This window comes from Amorphotheca resinae, assembly GCF_003019875.1.
Source record: "Amorphotheca resinae ATCC 22711 unplaced genomic scaffold M430scaffold_8, whole genome shotgun sequence".
In the NCBI taxonomy this organism is placed as follows: domain Eukaryota; kingdom Fungi; phylum Ascomycota; class Leotiomycetes; order Helotiales; family Amorphothecaceae; genus Amorphotheca; species Amorphotheca resinae.
The window spans coordinates 1,668,916-1,685,170 of record NW_020194478.1 but is presented as its reverse complement, the minus strand read 5'-3'; the positions used below and the strand labels follow the sequence as shown (position 1 = coordinate 1,685,170).

At 48.9% G+C, this 16,255-nt stretch overlaps 7 protein-coding genes across 7 annotated transcripts; 2 read left to right on the top strand and 5 right to left on the bottom strand.

Moving 5' to 3' along the window:
- Positions 1 to 93: 93 nt before the first annotated feature.
- On the top strand, positions 94 to 1,652 carry M430DRAFT_142972 (hypothetical protein; the record flags this gene model as incomplete). The annotated part of the gene is made up of 6 exons (XM_024862794.1): positions 94 to 140; positions 197 to 362; positions 621 to 647; positions 694 to 772; positions 823 to 974; positions 1,038 to 1,652. The coding sequence occupies exons 1-6, from the start codon at positions 127 to 129 to the stop codon at positions 1,650 to 1,652; spliced, it is 1,053 nt and encodes a 350-aa protein (XP_024719931.1). The 5' UTR covers positions 94 to 126.
- Positions 1,653 to 1,673: 21 nt separating this feature from the next.
- Positions 1,674 to 3,588, bottom strand: M430DRAFT_124252 (hypothetical protein). Its single transcript, XM_024861907.1, has 3 exons — positions 2,899 to 3,588; positions 2,269 to 2,851; positions 1,674 to 2,222 (listed from the first exon to the last, which is right to left on the bottom strand). The coding sequence occupies exons 1-3, from the start codon at positions 3,315 to 3,317 to the stop codon at positions 1,824 to 1,826; spliced, it is 1,401 nt and encodes a 466-aa protein (XP_024719930.1). The 5' UTR covers positions 3,318 to 3,588; the 3' UTR covers positions 1,674 to 1,823.
- A 191-nt stretch (positions 3,589 to 3,779) lies between these two features.
- On the bottom strand, positions 3,780 to 5,413 carry M430DRAFT_142965 (hypothetical protein). The gene is made up of 6 exons (XM_024862793.1): positions 5,282 to 5,413; positions 5,156 to 5,232; positions 4,906 to 5,103; positions 4,850 to 4,857; positions 4,093 to 4,801; positions 3,780 to 4,044 (listed from the first exon to the last, which is right to left on the bottom strand). Exons 1-6 carry the CDS (start codon positions 5,389 to 5,391, stop codon positions 3,956 to 3,958), a joined length of 1,191 nt encoding a protein of 396 aa, XP_024719929.1. The 5' UTR covers positions 5,392 to 5,413; the 3' UTR covers positions 3,780 to 3,955.
- A 471-nt stretch (positions 5,414 to 5,884) lies between these two features.
- Positions 5,885 to 7,670, top strand: M430DRAFT_104042 (hypothetical protein; the record flags this gene model as incomplete). The annotated part of the gene is made up of 2 exons (XM_024860898.1): positions 5,885 to 6,114; positions 6,182 to 7,670. 2 exons carry the CDS (start codon positions 5,885 to 5,887, stop codon positions 7,668 to 7,670), a joined length of 1,719 nt encoding a protein of 572 aa, XP_024719928.1.
- A 430-nt stretch (positions 7,671 to 8,100) lies between these two features.
- M430DRAFT_142961 (hypothetical protein) lies at positions 8,101 to 9,729 on the bottom strand (the record flags this gene model as incomplete). The annotated part of the gene is made up of 4 exons (XM_024862792.1): positions 8,890 to 9,729; positions 8,722 to 8,831; positions 8,335 to 8,610; positions 8,101 to 8,263 (listed from the first exon to the last, which is right to left on the bottom strand). Exons 1-4 carry the CDS (start codon positions 9,691 to 9,693, stop codon positions 8,101 to 8,103), a joined length of 1,353 nt encoding a protein of 450 aa, XP_024719927.1. The 5' UTR covers positions 9,694 to 9,729.
- A 772-nt stretch (positions 9,730 to 10,501) lies between these two features.
- On the bottom strand, positions 10,502 to 12,856 carry M430DRAFT_67905 (hypothetical protein; the record flags this gene model as incomplete). The annotated part of the gene is made up of 7 exons (XM_024869316.1): positions 12,643 to 12,856; positions 12,436 to 12,545; positions 12,018 to 12,385; positions 11,639 to 11,958; positions 11,328 to 11,574; positions 11,079 to 11,265; positions 10,502 to 10,517 (listed from the first exon to the last, which is right to left on the bottom strand). Exons 1-7 carry the CDS (start codon positions 12,727 to 12,729, stop codon positions 10,502 to 10,504), a joined length of 1,335 nt encoding a protein of 444 aa, XP_024719926.1. The 5' UTR covers positions 12,730 to 12,856.
- A 480-nt stretch (positions 12,857 to 13,336) lies between these two features.
- M430DRAFT_124239 (hypothetical protein) lies at positions 13,337 to 15,819 on the bottom strand. The gene is made up of 4 exons (XM_024861906.1): positions 15,656 to 15,819; positions 15,071 to 15,288; positions 14,587 to 15,015; positions 13,337 to 14,538 (listed from the first exon to the last, which is right to left on the bottom strand). Exons 1-4 carry the CDS (start codon positions 15,774 to 15,776, stop codon positions 13,792 to 13,794), a joined length of 1,515 nt encoding a protein of 504 aa, XP_024719925.1. The 5' UTR covers positions 15,777 to 15,819; the 3' UTR covers positions 13,337 to 13,791.
- Between the last annotated feature and the right edge of the window lie 436 nt (positions 15,820 to 16,255).

The window sequence follows — 16,255 nt, the reverse complement described above, 5'->3', positions numbered from 1 at the left end:
GTCATGTGTAACTCCAAGCTAAGTCTGCAAGCGAGATTCTAGTGCCGAGGCTTGCGAAGCGGAACGTTCCTGGAACTTTTCAGATAAGAAGCCTGTAAACAAGGCGTATAAACAACGCTCTTTCAAATGTCTGCCACAATGTACGGTGGCATAACCCCTTATTTTTGTTCGAAATTGATAACTGACTTATGACTAGGGACAAACCGCCGACGGTTGCGGAGATCCTAGCACACCCATCCTATCCGGATACGATTTTCAAACTAACGCCGACGCAAAGTGGAAAGCTCGCGGTTGCAGCGAAACGGGGTGGCCCTTTCAATATTGAATGGGAGATCCATGGAAAGGGTGATATTAAGCTCGTGGTATGTTATTGGAGATGCAATGACTTATCGCTCTTTCGAATGCCGGGCTGGTTGAAGTTGATATTCAGCCCCTGACATCCAGCCCCTGCATCACATGTCGTTGAGGCCCATCGTCGGGCAAGTCATTGCTCAAACCCAACCCCTTTATATTGTCTGCATTGTTTTTTTTTCAGACTTCTGTTTTGCATGCTGTCGCCGAAACAATACTCAAGGTATCTAAATGATTTGTCTCACGTGACATGGCTAACCACCATTCAGTGGGTGATGGGATTGGGTGCGATCAAGGTAAAGCTCTCCTACCATTCTTCCAGTACTGTGCTAAAGTTTGAAGACTGCTTGGCAAAGACAAACACTCAAATACGGCCATGAAGAAGGAGACAAGTATTCAGTTTTAGTCTTTGACAACCGAGGTCTGTTCTCCCAGCTTTCCACAAGCCTCGATATTAAAGGTCTGTGCTAGGCATGGGAGGCTCTGATACCCCGTTATTGCGCTACTCCACGAGTGAAATGGCAAAAGATGTCATCGAACTGCTTGATCACATAGGCTGGACCTCCGAGCGTGAACTCCATGTCATCGGCGTCAGTATGGGCGGGATGATCTCGCAAGAACTCGTTCGTTGTCCCTATTACCCCTCCAATACCGAGACCTAGTGCAAGGCTTCTAACGAGATCAAGGGCCTCTTGATCCCTAACCGGATATGCTCCCTCAATCTCATCTCCACCGCCGCGGCCATCGAGAATACTACCACTTACCTCGAGAACCTGCGGAGTAGAATTAACATGTTCATTCCCAAAAGCATGGATCGCGCAGTGGCAGATGCTGCGCGTGTTCTTTTTGCCCAGGATTGGCTCACGGCCCCTGATTCCTGTCCTGTCCCGCAGCCCGGTACTCCAGGAGTGGTGTTCCCTCCAAGTGGCCATTATGGGAAGTTCGAGACGAATTTCCAACGTTTCGCAGCCCAAGAAATAACGAAGCGTCTCGATAAGGAGAAATTTACCAGAAAGGGGTTCATGTTACAGGCTATTGCCGCTGGATGGCATTATAAGTCCGCAGAACAGCTGAAGGAGTTAGGGGATAAAGTAGGGAGAGAGAGGATAATGGTGTTGCATGGAACGGACGATAATATGATTACGGTCCCACATGGAAGGAAATTGATTAAGATGTTGGAGCCTGGAGTAGGAATTATCAAGGAGGGCGTTGGGCATATGTTTCTGCTCGAGGATAACCTGTGGCATAATGAAATGATTGAGGCGCAGGTGGAGAAGACTAGGGGGATGATCCTGAATTGACCTAGGAAGCAACGATGAGGCAGGAATTTGGGAAGCATGTGTTAATCAACGTAAAATGCCTTGGAGCAGCTCTTACTATTCTAGACTAAATCGCTTTCCCTCCGGTATTGCTATTGAGTAAGTGCCAATCTTCACCGCAGGGTATTGCCCCTCTCGATCCCCTCATCCCGCCTACAACATCACAACACCTATACCGCTGCAGCCCTTTTCATCCACGCGATTCATGTGGTCAACACCACCCGCAATCGGATTCGCCTTGTAATTATACAAGTAGTAATGAAGCTGGCCATCTCCGGCACCGAACTTCTGCTGTTCCAAGAATAGCGCATTGTCCATCAGCGTTAATGCATTGAAGACATCAAACTTCAGCTTCTTGGCGAGGATCAAGGCATCGTTCACCAATGAATTGAGGCGTTCTTTGAGTTGGGCTTGGGTGTGGGGTTGCAGGGCAACAGTTGTGGCGTAGTAGTACAGATATGCGGCGCGAATAGAAGTGTGTTTGGAGTTTATGACTGAAGATTCAATGCAGTAGAAGGAGAAGAAGTCGGTTATAGTTTTGGTGGTGGGGTCCTATGGTTGTTAGTGGTGTTTATGTAGTAGAATATTGGGTAGGTACCTCGACGACGTATGACCAGGCGACTTGCTCATCTGGACTATCCTTCTTGTATAGGAGCCAGTGAACGACCTCTTCCCTGGTGAACACGGGGGCCATATCAAATCTTTGTAGATACTTCTGCAGCAGATCAAGGACGGCATCAACGTCTTTTTCTTCCATGGGTCGTAGCCCCTTAGTAGCTGTGTTATTCGGAAGTTTGTATTTCAAGATCTGGTATTGAGGCTTGCTGCCATGAGGCAAAGGACTGAAACCGACGTCGTTGAGCTTCTGCCAGTCTAAGGACCTGTGATAGTATCTGGTTGTACTAACAGGCGTTGGTAATACAACGCCAGCTGTGTAAATAGCCTGCCATATCTTCTGGAGATAGCATCGACGGGTGATTTCCTTGATGAGAACCGGCGCTAAACGCTTGGATCGGAGTTTCTTATGTATGCAGAGAAAGTTGACTTCTGATGCGTGGAGGACTTTATTTCGGACCCGCAATGCAATGGGTACAGCGGAGATGAAGGCTACGAGCTTGCGGGAAGCACTGGCTCTTACACCCACATGCCATTCTTTGCTCCAGCCCGGGGACAGCAGAGCCCTATAACTATTAGCCCTGTGGTTTATTGGTAATATTGGGATGCGTACCATCGCAGAAAGGAAACCGAGTAGTTGAATCTGAACATGGCTTCGTTGTCTTCAACGTAATGTCCATAAAGCAGATCAAACACCTCTTTTATTTCCTCGTCATTCGTAAGGTCCATAGTCACCCACTCAAATCCATCCACCAATGGTCCAGGCTCCTTTGGTACCTTTTCAAGATCAACGATCTTAAAGGGCCCCTCCTCAATCTCAGCCTTTTCTCCAAATTTCGGAACGGGTTGTGTTTGCCAGAACTTGTACGAAGCCATATCCTTCGCATTCTTCCCATTGGCCGCCAATCCCGTCATAATATCTTCCAAGCTCAGCTTTTTCAGCGCATCTGTAGCCTGTTTGCTAGAGAGGTCTCCGTCTGCAACCCCCAGCTGTTGAGCCAGAGCGGGGTTCAAGCTCAATAAGTCCGACATTTGCGATTTGCTGAGACCGCTGACTGCTTTGGATATCTCGTCTCGGGAACTGCTTCCTGAAGACTCAGTTGATCCCCCAGTTAATGCAGACTTTATGCGCTTCTTCTTGGATTTCTTCTTCTTTGCGCTGCTTGAAGCTGCTGCGCCAGATGTGGGGGTTGCATCGTCTTCGTCCTCATTTTCAGATTCGACTTGCGCGCTGGAGGAGGAGGCATCTTTCGACTCTGCGGCGGCCTCTACTACCGTTTTCTGCGCAGAGGCCGGGTCGTCGATCTTGGATTCCTCTGACATCGTTGGTGTTGAAGGCTTGCAGCGATCTGGCATGAAACCTCAGGGCGGTTTGGCGGGGTCAGAACTAGGTACTAGGTATGTATACCTTACTGCCGCCTAATAAATTAGGTGCCTAAACCGGGTTCAAACATGATCACGTGAACCTCCTTTTCATGTTATTCATGGAAGTTAGGTTAATCTTTGATGATATAGAGTGATTACATGTAGGATATATGTTCCAATTATCACTAGCAAGGAATATCCAAGCGTGCGCATTCACTGCGAACCAGGAAGTGGCAAAATCACTCGCAGGTCTATCCACACATAATTCATACAAATCACTTCGCAAAAGTTTATTTTTCCCGGAATCAAAGGGGTACTGCCTCTCCATCATCAAGATCAAATGCTTTTAGAGCCGCCAATGAAATAGGAGCATAAGTCAGAACTCGGCTATGGTCTAAGAAAGGTTAGCAGACAGCAGGCAAGAGTGCTGGGAAGCACTCACGTCCATAAGCCACAATCTCCTCCCTAATAATCTTATTGCTACCAGCAGCTTTCCATGTGCTGATGAAAGCGCCATCGCCCATATCAATGGTGCTCATCGTCTTCGTCTCTTCGAGGAGAGCTGAGTCTATCCCTCCATCAGTAGTCGCATTTGCTGCTGCCGCAAACAAGCCTTCCGAGTGGTACCATGGGATCTCGTAGTCATCTTTTGAATGTATGATGAAAAGCCTCACTCTCTTGCTAACTCGAACAAAGTTCGACAGGCGGGTCGCTGACGGCCATCTGTCGACAATGTAACTGGTAAAGAACTTTTGAAGACGAGGATATGGCTTCAGAGGAGACAGAACTGGAATCCAGCCAGCAATCGAATAATCAGTAACGAGACTTGGCAAGTCAGTGAAACCCGCGACTAGAACGACCCCCGCAAACTCGGTTCCTCTTTCAGCAAAATGGTTGACAACTCCGGCTGTAACTGCAGTTCCAAGACTCTGTCCGAGTATGACAATGCGATCAGAAGGAACCTTTGCAATTTTCATTGCCCAGTCGACAGCCGCAATTCCATCACTGATGATCCCCTCCTCGGTTGGAAAGCCGGTGGAGAGGCCGAATCCTCGGTAATCAATGGCTAAGATGTGGATACTCGAAGTGCTCCCATCGGACAACGCCCGATATGAGTCGGTCCTCCAGCCCTGCGCGACTGTTCCAGCATTCTATGCAAGTCAGCAGTGCCTGTTGGGTATCAGAGGTCTGGACCATACGCCGTGGACTAAAACACCATTAGCAGATAGCAATGCGGTGATTGGTGACCACCTACAATTGATGATGAGTCTAGCTTCCGGATCATCTCTTAACAGTTTGAATGCTTTCGTGTTTGTAATATCCTCGGCGCATCCGGACGGTTGCTGCAAGATCTCAGACTCATGCTTGGCATAGAGGCCCAACGGCATCACGTGCCAGGCATAAATCGTCTCATGATCTGGCGTGGTGAAGTTGAATGGAGTGACTTGATTTTCTGAAATGGCAGTTAGGCGCTTGTGCCGAGAGAGTTACTTGCTCAGACTCACTTGCAAAGCCGAACTGCTCTGGCTTGTTGATATCAAACCACCACGAGGGAGAGCGGATTTTGTGGGCGTACAACACCCTATACTGTGTGAGCACAGAGCAGTGTTTGGAGAATGAAAGCGGCTTACTGCCGTTGCAGCCATGGATTTACCAGAGCAATCAAAGCAAGAGCATATAACGAAATGCCAAAGAAGACAACCCAGTATGCCGTTCTGAAAATGGGAGCAAGCGGGGCCATTCTCTAAGCAGAGACCTGTCTTCTAGGAGACATGTTTAGAATCTGTACAAGAAGATCATACTAATAGGGGGGATGTCAAAGAAGAAGACTCAAAGGCCTAGTCAACAGAGCCCTTACCCGCGTCATCCCTTGATGCCGCACGTCTTGAACCCGGACCCCTCTCGGAGGCAAACGGAATGGGTGATTATGTATGCAGAATTCTCGAGAAAGAGACTCACAATCGATATATTGGAGGTTGCAAGAGCCAAGCCGCTACTCTTTATTACTCTGGCAACTACCTCGTAAGAACTCTGAGCCTTGGGACGCCTCTGACGCCGTAAAGGTTGCAGAACGCCTGGCTCGGTTGAGGCATAGAAGTCTGGTTGGTGTTCGCTCCCGCCTCCGCCTCCCCTTCATCCTGGCTGAATAAGGTTACGACTCCATCTCACAATTCCGACCGCGCGACGCGTCTCAACCACCATCATTCCGAGCGTGTAGACACGAGAAGGCGGCGATGGAACGAAAGAGAAAGTTACCAGCTCGAGCTGCTCGAGTCGAATCCGCCAGCAAGAAGCGGACCTCAACTCCCCCAGAACCACGAACCCAACCGACACCACCACCTGCTCCTCCAGTGGTCGAGGAAACTCTGCCACGAAGTATTAATGCTGGCAAACCTCTGCCTACCATTGCTGCTCCTCAACCCGAGGACCTGTCGTCAAAAGAATATCAGTCCATCTCGGAAAGGTACATTTTTTTCCATCCGCGAAAACCCCCTCCTCGATGTACAAGGCTGATCTGGTTTTTATCTCAGTGGAGTTCTAGTAGAGTCTCTACGTCGGTCACGAGCAAAATGGCTGAGCGAAGGAATCTTTGAGAAATATTGGACGAAGCCAACGGCGAAGAATAAGGGGACTCCAGCAATGGCAAATAACCCACCGAAAGACTCAATGACGAAGCTTGGGACTTGCACGATCACCGTCGAACCTCACGTTTTCGAAGCTCAAATGTGGGCAATAAAAGACCCTACTCCGCGGGCAGCCATGCCACCAACCACCCAGCAGCCCATGTATCGTCCGATCATCCAGTATGGCCCTCCTAATGGGGTTATGCCTCCTCCACCTATGCCAGCACCTCCTCCCAAACAAGTCCCACCAGTCCAGCCGACATATCAACCTCCTCCCAAACCACAAGATACCCCGATGAAGAATTCTTCAAGCCCTGTTCCTGCAGCCAGTGCACCTCCTGCCAGCCATCCACCACATTTGAATGGCGCGACTCCCAATAGCCATGCGCCTACAAACATGAGCCCGAACGCGCCACCTGCAAACGCTCCAGCTCCACCACCAGCTCCACTACCAGCTGCACCAGCTACCAAGAGCACCGATCCAGTAATTCAGATGCTTGCTGAGAGAGCTGCGACAGACCCTGACCTGAAAGCGCTCATGAGGATTGTGGCCAATGGAGAAGCTTCACCTGATGAGCTCAAGAAATTTCAAACACATATTGACGAGCTCACTCGTCTGCAGAGATCACGACAATCTGCGAGTCAACCTCCATCGCAGTATCAACATCCACAACCTCCCCCTCCACCTCCTGCATCTGTTAACGGCAAGGAGGCTGTACCGTTCTGCCCAAATCCTGCTCCTAATCCTAGCCCAATCGCGAGGGCGGCTCCGCCAACCCCTGCACCTCCACCAGCAGCGGCCCCCAGACCCGAGCCTCAGTATCAACCACAATCACAAGCGCTCCGATCGAAAGGGCCACTACCTTCAACAAAGCCAGACATCTCCGGGGTCGTGTTTGAATTTACTGGTGGTTCTGGAGATCGGTTTCTTTTCCCGAAATTCAGCATTTTGGAGTATTTACCGCAAGGCCAAGTCATCGCATCATTCCTGATTGTTAGGAAAGGCAGCAGCAGCGATTCACCAAGTTATGATCCACAATTGGATTATTATCAACCAATTACAATCCGATTAATCGCACATCAACCACGGCAGCTTGACGCATTACAAAAAGTTGTTGCTCCCCCTGACGAGGTTCGGAGATATATGGATGATATCATGGACAACATGACGAGAGCGGAATACGTGTTACTAGCTATGCGTCTACCAAGGGAGGTTGAGCAAGTATCCGCAGCGAAGGAGAAGGAAAAGGAGGTCGAGAAGGATAAGACTATCCGCATGGATAACCAGATACTATGGACGACGACCAATCCAACACCGCCAGTACAGATGCAGCCAGCGAGGAAGTTGCTTACCGAGGAGGAGAAATACCAGACTTTTATTTCAACGATCAGCTAAGATGATTGTGTCGTTCTGGTTGTTGCGTTTTTCACATTGCGGCGCGGAGTATCGGACAGGATCATAAGTACGGAAAACTTAAAATAAGGTGGAATGGCGTATATCCGGCTCGGGCCATGGCTGGTAGGAAGCTCTAAAGACTATGTATTCTAAAAATTGACCTTAATAGAAAACTTCGCAAAGGTTGCAAGGCTGCGAGTTCCATCCAGCCTTTGTATTATATGACTGTTCCAGACAACGCGGCACAATGTCAGGCACTCATCAGACTCGTTCTTCAATATGCTTTCTTCATCATATGAGATTGTTCAATCAGCAAGTCAATTACAAACAAACACTACATTGGACAGTCACCAAATGCGAAGACGTCTCTTGCGCGGCATGCATTTTTGGGTCTCTACTACGATAAGACTTCTATTACATTTCAATACGACTATATCTTCGCGAACCACTTCCATTTATACTCTAAACAGGCCCACCTCGCGATCACAAAGCTGATCAGGGATAACACCAGAACGCCACCGAAGAAGGCCACGAAGCCCGCTGCTCCAATGGTAGGCAAGAGCTCTCCGCCGACGGGTATACAAAGCAAGGTCCTAAGCGCAATCAATCAGCCCAGGCCCACGGCACATGGAAGAAGAGAAAGAAAGAACGGTCCGGAACTTACGCAAAGGCCACGAGCGAGTAGCTGGTGCCGTAGAACTGGCCGTACTCGTCGGCCTTGCAGAGCTGGCCGATGCAGACGGGCGCCATGCTGATGATGCTGCCGCTGCCGAAGCCGAACAGCGGGGCAAAGGCGTAGAAGAGGCCGACGTGGTGGCCGACGGGGAGCCAGAGGCCGAAGGTCACGACCAGGGACCAGATGAGCGTCAGGATCATGGTGTTGAAGCGGCCGTAGCGGTCGGAAAAGTTGCCTGAGAAAGTGCGGCCTAGGGCCGAGCCTCTGGTGCAAGCCCTGGGCGTGAGTAAATGGGAAAATGATGGATACCATTGGGTTCTCCTCCCGTGAGGATCAGGGATAGGAGAGGGGTGGTATGAGGAATAGTGAACTCACGCGTTGAGGATAGCAATGATATTGAAGCTTGTCTGGCTGCTGAAGCCTTGTCGCAGGGCATAGGTGGGCAACAAGCCCAATGACCCAAACAGCACGAATTCGAAACCTATCTCACGAATCAGCTACCGACCCAACACCCATATTCTCAAGATAGGGGATGGGGGTCACACAGGCAACACCAATCGTTGCCCAAGAGAACCTCGCATCCTGGAAACATCTCAGATCCACCGTTCCCCCTGACGTCCTCGGAGGCAAACGACCGCGTACACAGAGATTCCCAAGCAGCATCAACACCAGAGCGATCAACGCCACGAGCCGCATGGCCCACGCCCAGCGCAGGTGCTCCAGGGCCGGCTTCAGCACGAGCGGAAACACGATGCCGCCCACGCTACTCCCAACAAACGTGATGCCGGAGGCGAAGCCGCGGCGGGCATCGAACCAGTGCGCGACGACGGCCAGCGCCGTTGTCGTCAGGAAGGCCGAGCTGGTGCCGCACATGATGCCGTAGAGGAGCATGAAGTGCCAGTACGTGCTGCACTGGCCCAGGAGCACCAGGCTCACGACATACACCACGCTGCCGATGGCCAGGAGGTGGCGGGGCCCATGCCGATCGAACAGCGGCCCGATCTGCACGCCGAGGAAGAGGTTCAGGAAGACGTTGACGGCGGAGATCCAGCCAATGTCCCGCGTCTTGTAGGCGGCGAGCTGGTGCTCTTGCCAGTATGCCTGCAGAAGGCCGACGGAGGAGAGGAGCCCGAAGGTCCCAGTTATGATACTGAAGGATCCGAACACGACGCTCCAGGCCTTGAACCCGCCTTCGGGGAAGGTGTAGTCGGCTCTGGACAGAGAGGTGATTGATGGCTCGAGTTCTGGCTCGCCTTGTCCTTGTTCTTCTTGGGGGGTCTCGTCGGGGGATGTGGAGTCCAGTGCGGGGAGCTCATGAGCCTGAGGAACTACATCCCCGCGTGCCATTTGGGGTAAGGTCACTAGATTCCTCTTGGTATTGGCAAATTAATAATAATTAATGAATAATAATAAAATCAACGCAAAACGTCAAGCACGAAGAAGGACAAGGTTTCAGAGACTTTTCGAAGGAGAAGTTGTCATCCTTCAAGATGTTGTGGGACCGAACTGTGCCCATAGTGAAAAGCGGCTGGCTAGGCGCGGCCTATTTACCTCGCACATAGAAACGACGGATATATAATATGATGAGAACGTGGTAACTAAGGTAGGAGGAGCTGTCGACTGTCGACTGGTATCCAATATCTTTTTCTATAGGTAGGAGTTCCTACCACCTCGGCGATTTTAACGAACTTCACTCGAAAGCCACAACAGAACCATCAAGATGTATAAGTATGGACTAGGTATATAAGATCTCCGTATTTCAAATATCTCTCAATATTCTTTTACCTGAGTTTAAGGGCTTACAAGGTTTGGACTTTTTCAAGTGATATGAGTGTATCCTCCCCCTCCCCCACTCTTGGTGGCATCTGCAAATCCACCGCATGCCAGCTCATCTGAGTTACATTTCAGCAAGGGACTATATTCATTCTCTCTCATGACGACATTAAGTGACTTCAGTTGCTATTCATCATGCGTGCGTACAGATCCTCTGAATAAAAATATGCGTGGGATTTTACGTTCATTTCAAACATCTACCTCTGGGACAATAGGGGGCTCTGGAAACGATGGAATGCTTGCTTTGGCAAGCTACCTACCTCAGATTCAGGTAGATCATACTTATGATCCAAGAGTCAAGTTTTGCCAGCACGGTACCTTGTTAGTCCTTTTTAGCCCTACCTATACCCAAACTCTGACGTTTCGTAGCCACATTGTATACGTATGTTGTCACAAAGACGAACTCGCGTGAGTTGGGACATGAGCTCAGGGATTATTGATACTGATCTCTACCTTATCCTCTCGATGCTTTAAGTTCTACGGAAAATATTGGATTCAACTTTGAAGCTGTTGAATACCAACCAGCACATGCTAACTCGGGTATGTAGGGGTCGGAGGGAAGGTTCGGCCCGCCTCGGTCAAAGAGCTGCGCAGATCTCGAAGCGTGCGAGAATAATTCCAAAGATACCGAGTAAGGTGGTAAAGAGACCTGGGACGGTTTTAGTAATGTAATAGGACATTGAGAGCAGAATCCGTAATGTAATAAAACATTTAGAGCAGAGTTCATAGTGATTGGTGTCTTGCAGGAAAAGAGCCCTCAAGCCACCAACTTATCATTGGAGTTCCAGACTCCAGGTCATAATAACAAAGCATAGACTTCAGACGTTGTCAGGTTCCGAGCCCCCCTCTTTGCCCAATCAACCATTGTCCGTCATGAAGCCTCTTCAAAAATCCAAGGCAGCTCAACATCTGCTAACCACGGATGTTGTAGCAGCTCCTTAGCAGTCATTCTTTTCTCAGGCTCCCAACAAAGCATATTGCCAACTACAAAGTCCAAGAAAGCACGTTTTTCCTCCCCTTCAAGTGAGCTTATCGTGTTCTCAAATATGAGATCACTAGGAATAAGGTCAGGATACAGAAACTGTCCTGCAGACGAATCAGTCTATTTAGTGACAAGGTAGCTAGGTAGTGATGATTTTGAGTATTACCTTCACTATCAAAGAATGGGCCATCGTAGAACTCGTACACTTTATGGCAGAGTTCATTCTCGTCATTCTTAATTGCTGGGGCGAAGTTCCACTTCCGCATTTTATGCTCGCGCATGATTAATTCCTTCGGCGGCGGCCCTAACAGCGCAATCATTTCCGCTAGATGATTCCGCGCCATGTATTTCCTATCGCTAGAACGGATGTTGGTAAAAAGATTCGTGTCCGTTCCTTCTAGCATACTCCAAAGCTGTCAATAAAGTCTGGTAAGCAAGTTTCGTGGGAAAAGTGAGTGTATAGCAGTTAGTACAGACCAACACACCAAGATTCCAGATATCCGCACTGGAACCCCAGCCTACTCCCAGGATAACTTCTGGTGCGCGGTAATAGTCGGTCTGAATTGGATGGATTTGTGGCAGTGAATCATTAATCCACTGCGCGTGCCCGAAGTCTGCAATTACCGGGACAATTGGGCCGAGCTGCAGTCGAGCTGGCCCAAATTGGTTGTGCGATTGATAAATAGAGTGTCCGTCTCTTTTCCTCTGAAACATCGGGTTTTCTGTCTGTGCCTGGACGAATTCCTCGAGCACAGAGTCATCCTCGAAGCTTACTAAGATATTGTCTAACTTAAGATCTGAGAGAAGGCTAGGTTAATTCTATGATCCGACTGATGAAAGGCTACTTTTAACCTACCAGTATGGACAATCCGGCACTCGGTGTGAATATAGTCAAGGGCTTTCAGCAGACACACCAGGTACATTTTCATAACCTCAACCGGAAGCCTCTTTCTCTTCAAGCGGGACTGGAAAAGTGTTAAAGTTTCTCGCATTGGGTCAAATACCAAGCAAAAATGGGTACCATTTGGCCCTACGACTTCGAAGCTCTCATTCATGAGTTGAATATATGGTATGACTTCGATTGACGGACTCCCACTGGACAGACGTTTGTTGATCTCCAATTCATGCTGAGCAGCTTCTTTGTTCACATAGCCGCACTTGCAGAACTTAAGCACCGCATAATGCCTAGAGTCAAGAGATCCAGGCTCTGCCTGTAACTTCCCACTAGATACATGAATTAGCAAATCAACACTACTAAACAAGTTGAGACCTACAAATTGAGATCTCGGGCGAGCCAGACCGTCGAACCAGCACCGAACCCGAGTTTGCCAATCGTCTGGTACCGCTCGTTAAAGACTTGCCCAGGTTGGACAGGATAATAACGCTCTGCATTATAGTATGGCAGGCGTTCTTCTTCTAAAAGATCCGGATTTATAACAGTACTGAGTGGGCGGCGTCGTATTGTGGTGATGCGTATCGACGTGGAAGCTCGCCAAGTAGCGCGAGAGCAGTAACCGCGAAACGGTTGCCAAGTTAATGGGTTCAAGAGGTAGAAGTATATGAGACATGTTTAAAATTCGAAGAGGGTAGTCGACCTTGGAAAAGACCGACAGATGATCCTGGCTTCTCGAGCAACTCAGGTAATGATACTGCTAGAGTTGGCGTTGACGAAGCCAATAAAGCCACTCAGGCGACTGCCATGGTGATAAGAAAGAAGGGCTCTGTATCTAAGGTATATACCTAGCAGGTAATTCCCTCAGAGCAGCAAACAAGAATAAGGAAATGAGGATTGTTCCGGGGATTACGACGTTTCTGGCTGTCAGGAAGACGGACGACGTTCCGATGTCTCTCGCTTGAGGCTGCAGGTGATGTTTAAAAGCAGCAACCAAACGCGCTGAATTCGGCAGCCAGAACACCACTACCTAGAATTCTAACAGACATGCCAATTATCAGATTATTTTTATCAACGAGGGAAAAAGAAAGGTTTCAGAAACTGTGTGAAACAAGAAAGGAAACCGCCTGTAGTCAAGTGTATAATCTTTGGTCCCTTAGCTGCACTAGCTATGGTGTGTCTTAGCCACCTTATTGTGCGTGACTCGCAAGAGAGGGATACTGCCATTGACAGTATAACTATGCTAGAACACATTTTTTTTTTCTTTTGGGCGCATCATAGATGAGGACTTGACGTTTCTAATAAATGGTATGGGAGATGTATATTGACGACGAGATGTCCACCTTGTATCGCCCCCTCTATTCAAGATCTGTCATATATTAAGCAACTTCTTTCCACAATCATTGATGCACCTATAAACACTGGCAAGTTTCGGCGCTTCTTACCCATCAAACTTGCTGTAGCCATTGGGCCACTCTCCTGGTTCGAGAAACTTGCTATCCTCTTTCAGAACAAATTCGCAGTGGAAACATCTCCATCTGTACATTGACTCGTAAATGCGGCTGAACTGAGCATCAGGGCAAGCCGCGGGATGGCCCACAAAGCGTAGGTATATTGAGGCCAATTGAGAGATCGAGGGAGGAATGATACACGAGAGGCTCAAGAGACGAGACACGGAGCACTCACAGGGTCAATATTGGACCCGTACTGTAGTAGCAGCATGTTTCTCCAAATATGGCTACCACTTCCATGCAAGCCAACCCGTCCACTTCACCAAGCCTCTCGTGGCCCTTCTACACCTCCACCATGCCACTAACCCTCCAACCACAACTGGACAGGTCAATACGCCCACCAGCCCAATAAGCAACAATCGCCCTTGCCGTTCGCTCTTTCGAACCACCTCGCTATACCTTTCGTTGCCAAAACTCACTCTGGAGTACTTAGTCTGCCAACCCAAACTCGGGACATACACGCTCAGTGTTTCCTCTAACCACTTCCTAGCTTTATAAGTCCTGGACACGACGGATGACCTCATCTCTGTGTAATTCTGCAGCGCGAGGTCATTGATAGCGTGTGCATCCACCGTTCTCATTTCCGAATACTCGGCGAGTGCTTTAGCTCTTTTTTCTGCAAGTGACTCCGTACTGACGGGGACGTCGACAGGGATATGTTTATCAAGGATGGAGAAGAGGACGCGCACATCTTCGAGACCGGAATTCATTCCCTGGCCGTAGAACGGGACCATGGCGTGAGCGGCATCACCGACAATGACTGCCGAGTTAGAGAAGTGGTGGGGTCGGCATTTTATGGATATGAGTGGCAGGTGCGGAGTCTCCGTGAACGAGGTGATGAGATCGGCAGGGTCGATGAGGGTTGTCACGCCCGGGAAATGCGTGTCAAAGAAGGTAGGCAGGTATTGAGGATCGGATTCTAAGGTAGCGAAGTGGGACACGGGCATGAAGAGTGTGCATGTGAAGGAGCCGTCCTATTAATTATGAGAAACAAAGAAGAGGAGGGGGAATGTGACACTGACAAGATTTGCAATAGCGATGAACATGAATTCATGTCCGGGCCAGATATGGAGATGATAAGGCGATATGGCGAAGCGTGATTCAGGATCATCTTCGCGGTGGTCCTTGGCTGGAATTGTAAATTCACACCATAGAGTATCAATATACTCTTGCTGATAATCCATCTGGGTGTACTTCATCATGTGATATCGTGTTGCAGAATGGGCACCATCTGCTCCGATGAGAAAATCGAAGGTGACTTCAACTTCGGCATCTCTGGAAGTGGGCCCTTTATCGGTCGACTTTATACCAGACACTTCAAACCAAGCTTTGTGGCTCTTAAGATTAGCGCCGGTGAGTTTATGATTGAAGTAGATTTTCACGTTTGGCATGGATTCGAGTTCGTCCAGAAGCACCTTGTTCAGAGCCCCACGATTGATCGCGAAATTGGTCTATCAGGGTATCAGTATTGTTTTTTTTATAGAGGTCTAGCATAAGATGACTTACTCGTCCGTGAATATCATAATCTTGCGGCTGCTCGTAAAGCTCGCCGGAAGCTGTTATACCATGTATCATTCGACCTCTTAGAGGCAGGGTCCCACTGAAGACCTTTTCGAGCAAATCCGATCTACCGGAATTCCTCATGGCATTGATTCCACGTTCTGAGAGCGCTAGGTTGATGGATTTGGTGAAATTGAGAGGTGTTGTGGAAGGGTTTCGAAGATCTATCCGCAGTCAGAAAACATTGGAGCAAAGGAAACCTTGCCTTCTGGGGAGGGGGCGAGGGGCTTGAATAACGTAGGGATAATACGGGGATAATATGGTGATAATATGGACAAGGACAAGAGTAGATGGAATTTTTGACTTTCCAGCCACTCAGACTTATATAAAGGTATCGCAAGCTTAGAGAACCGTGTAGATCGAATCCAACTTGGAAACCTGTTGGCCCTTGCCACTTGAGCATTGCGAATCGAGGATCTTTTACTTCAGACCCCAATGAATATATCTTCACATTCATGATGGTAGGCCTTCCAACTCGCGAAGCCAATGTCAAAATATAAATATAATAAACATGTCGTAAGCCAGACGTACCACTTCTCAGCTCATAGATTTCGACATCATGACCCCTTTGCGCTGCGTATATTGCTGCAAGAGCACCGACTGGGCCAGCTCCGACCACGACGGTCTTTTGCTTCTTACCGTCCTGCGCCATACTTGTCCAAGATAAATTGATAGTAGACGAAAACGAAAATGAAGATGAAATGCGGGAAGATCCAAATCTACCTTGCCTGCATAGTACCTTACGTACAGTACCTAGTAAGAGTGCTGATACACGAGCGCCCCCCATTGTTATACGAGGCCCCTCCCCCTGGCCACCGGCAGAAAACTTTTCTGCTAGCAAGGTACCACCTACCTTAGCAACAGGTACCTGCTCAAATAACAGTTGAAACAACACGTTAGAAGTGGCAAAACAACGGCTTGAATAACGTGCTAAAAGTGACTCATATAGCGCCCAAATCACAGGCTGATAGAAGCTGCTTAAACGCGGCAAATAGCACTAAGAAACAGTATTGTAGCAGCCAGCACGTGCGTCGAAAGACTCGGAAGAGCCCTCTGGCGGTAGCGATAACGGCGTTCTATCGCTAATATTAGGTGACGGACCTACGGTAACAGTGACAGCCACGGCACGGC

Excerpts from the sequence above, each read along its gene's own strand:
- M430DRAFT_142965 (XM_024862793.1), bottom strand. The coding sequence starts at position 5,391 with ATGGCCCCGCTTGCTCCCATTTTCAGAACGGCATACTGGGTTGTCTTC. Across the intron at positions 5,233-5,281 it reads AATCCATGGCTGCAACGGCA|GGTGTTGTACGCCCACAAAA; the intron begins GTAAGCCGCTTT and ends CACACAGTATAG. Across the intron at positions 4,045-4,092 it reads GGAGATTGTGGCTTATGGAC|ACCATAGCCGAGTTCTGACT; the intron begins GTGAGTGCTTCC and ends AACCTTTCTTAG.
- M430DRAFT_124252 (XM_024861907.1), bottom strand. The coding sequence starts at position 3,317 with ATGTCGGACTTATTGAGCTTGAACCCCGCTCTGGCTCAACAGCTGGGG. Across the intron at positions 2,852-2,898 it reads TCGGTTTCCTTTCTGCGATG|GGCTCTGCTGTCCCCGGGCT; the intron begins GTACGCATCCCA and ends TAATAGTTATAG. Across the intron at positions 2,223-2,268 it reads CCTGGTCATACGTCGTCGAG|GACCCCACCACCAAAACTAT; the intron begins GTACCTACCCAA and ends TAACAACCATAG.
- M430DRAFT_124239 (XM_024861906.1), bottom strand. The coding sequence starts at position 15,776 with ATGGCGCAGGACGGTAAGAAGCAAAAGACCGTCGTGGTCGGAGCTGGC. Across the intron at positions 15,289-15,655 it reads AATCTATGAGCTGAGAAGTG|ATCTTCGAAACCCTTCCACA; the intron begins GTACGTCTGGCT and ends GACTGCGGATAG. Across the intron at positions 15,016-15,070 it reads ATTATGATATTCACGGACGA|ACCAATTTCGCGATCAATCG; the intron begins GTAAGTCATCTT and ends ATACCCTGATAG.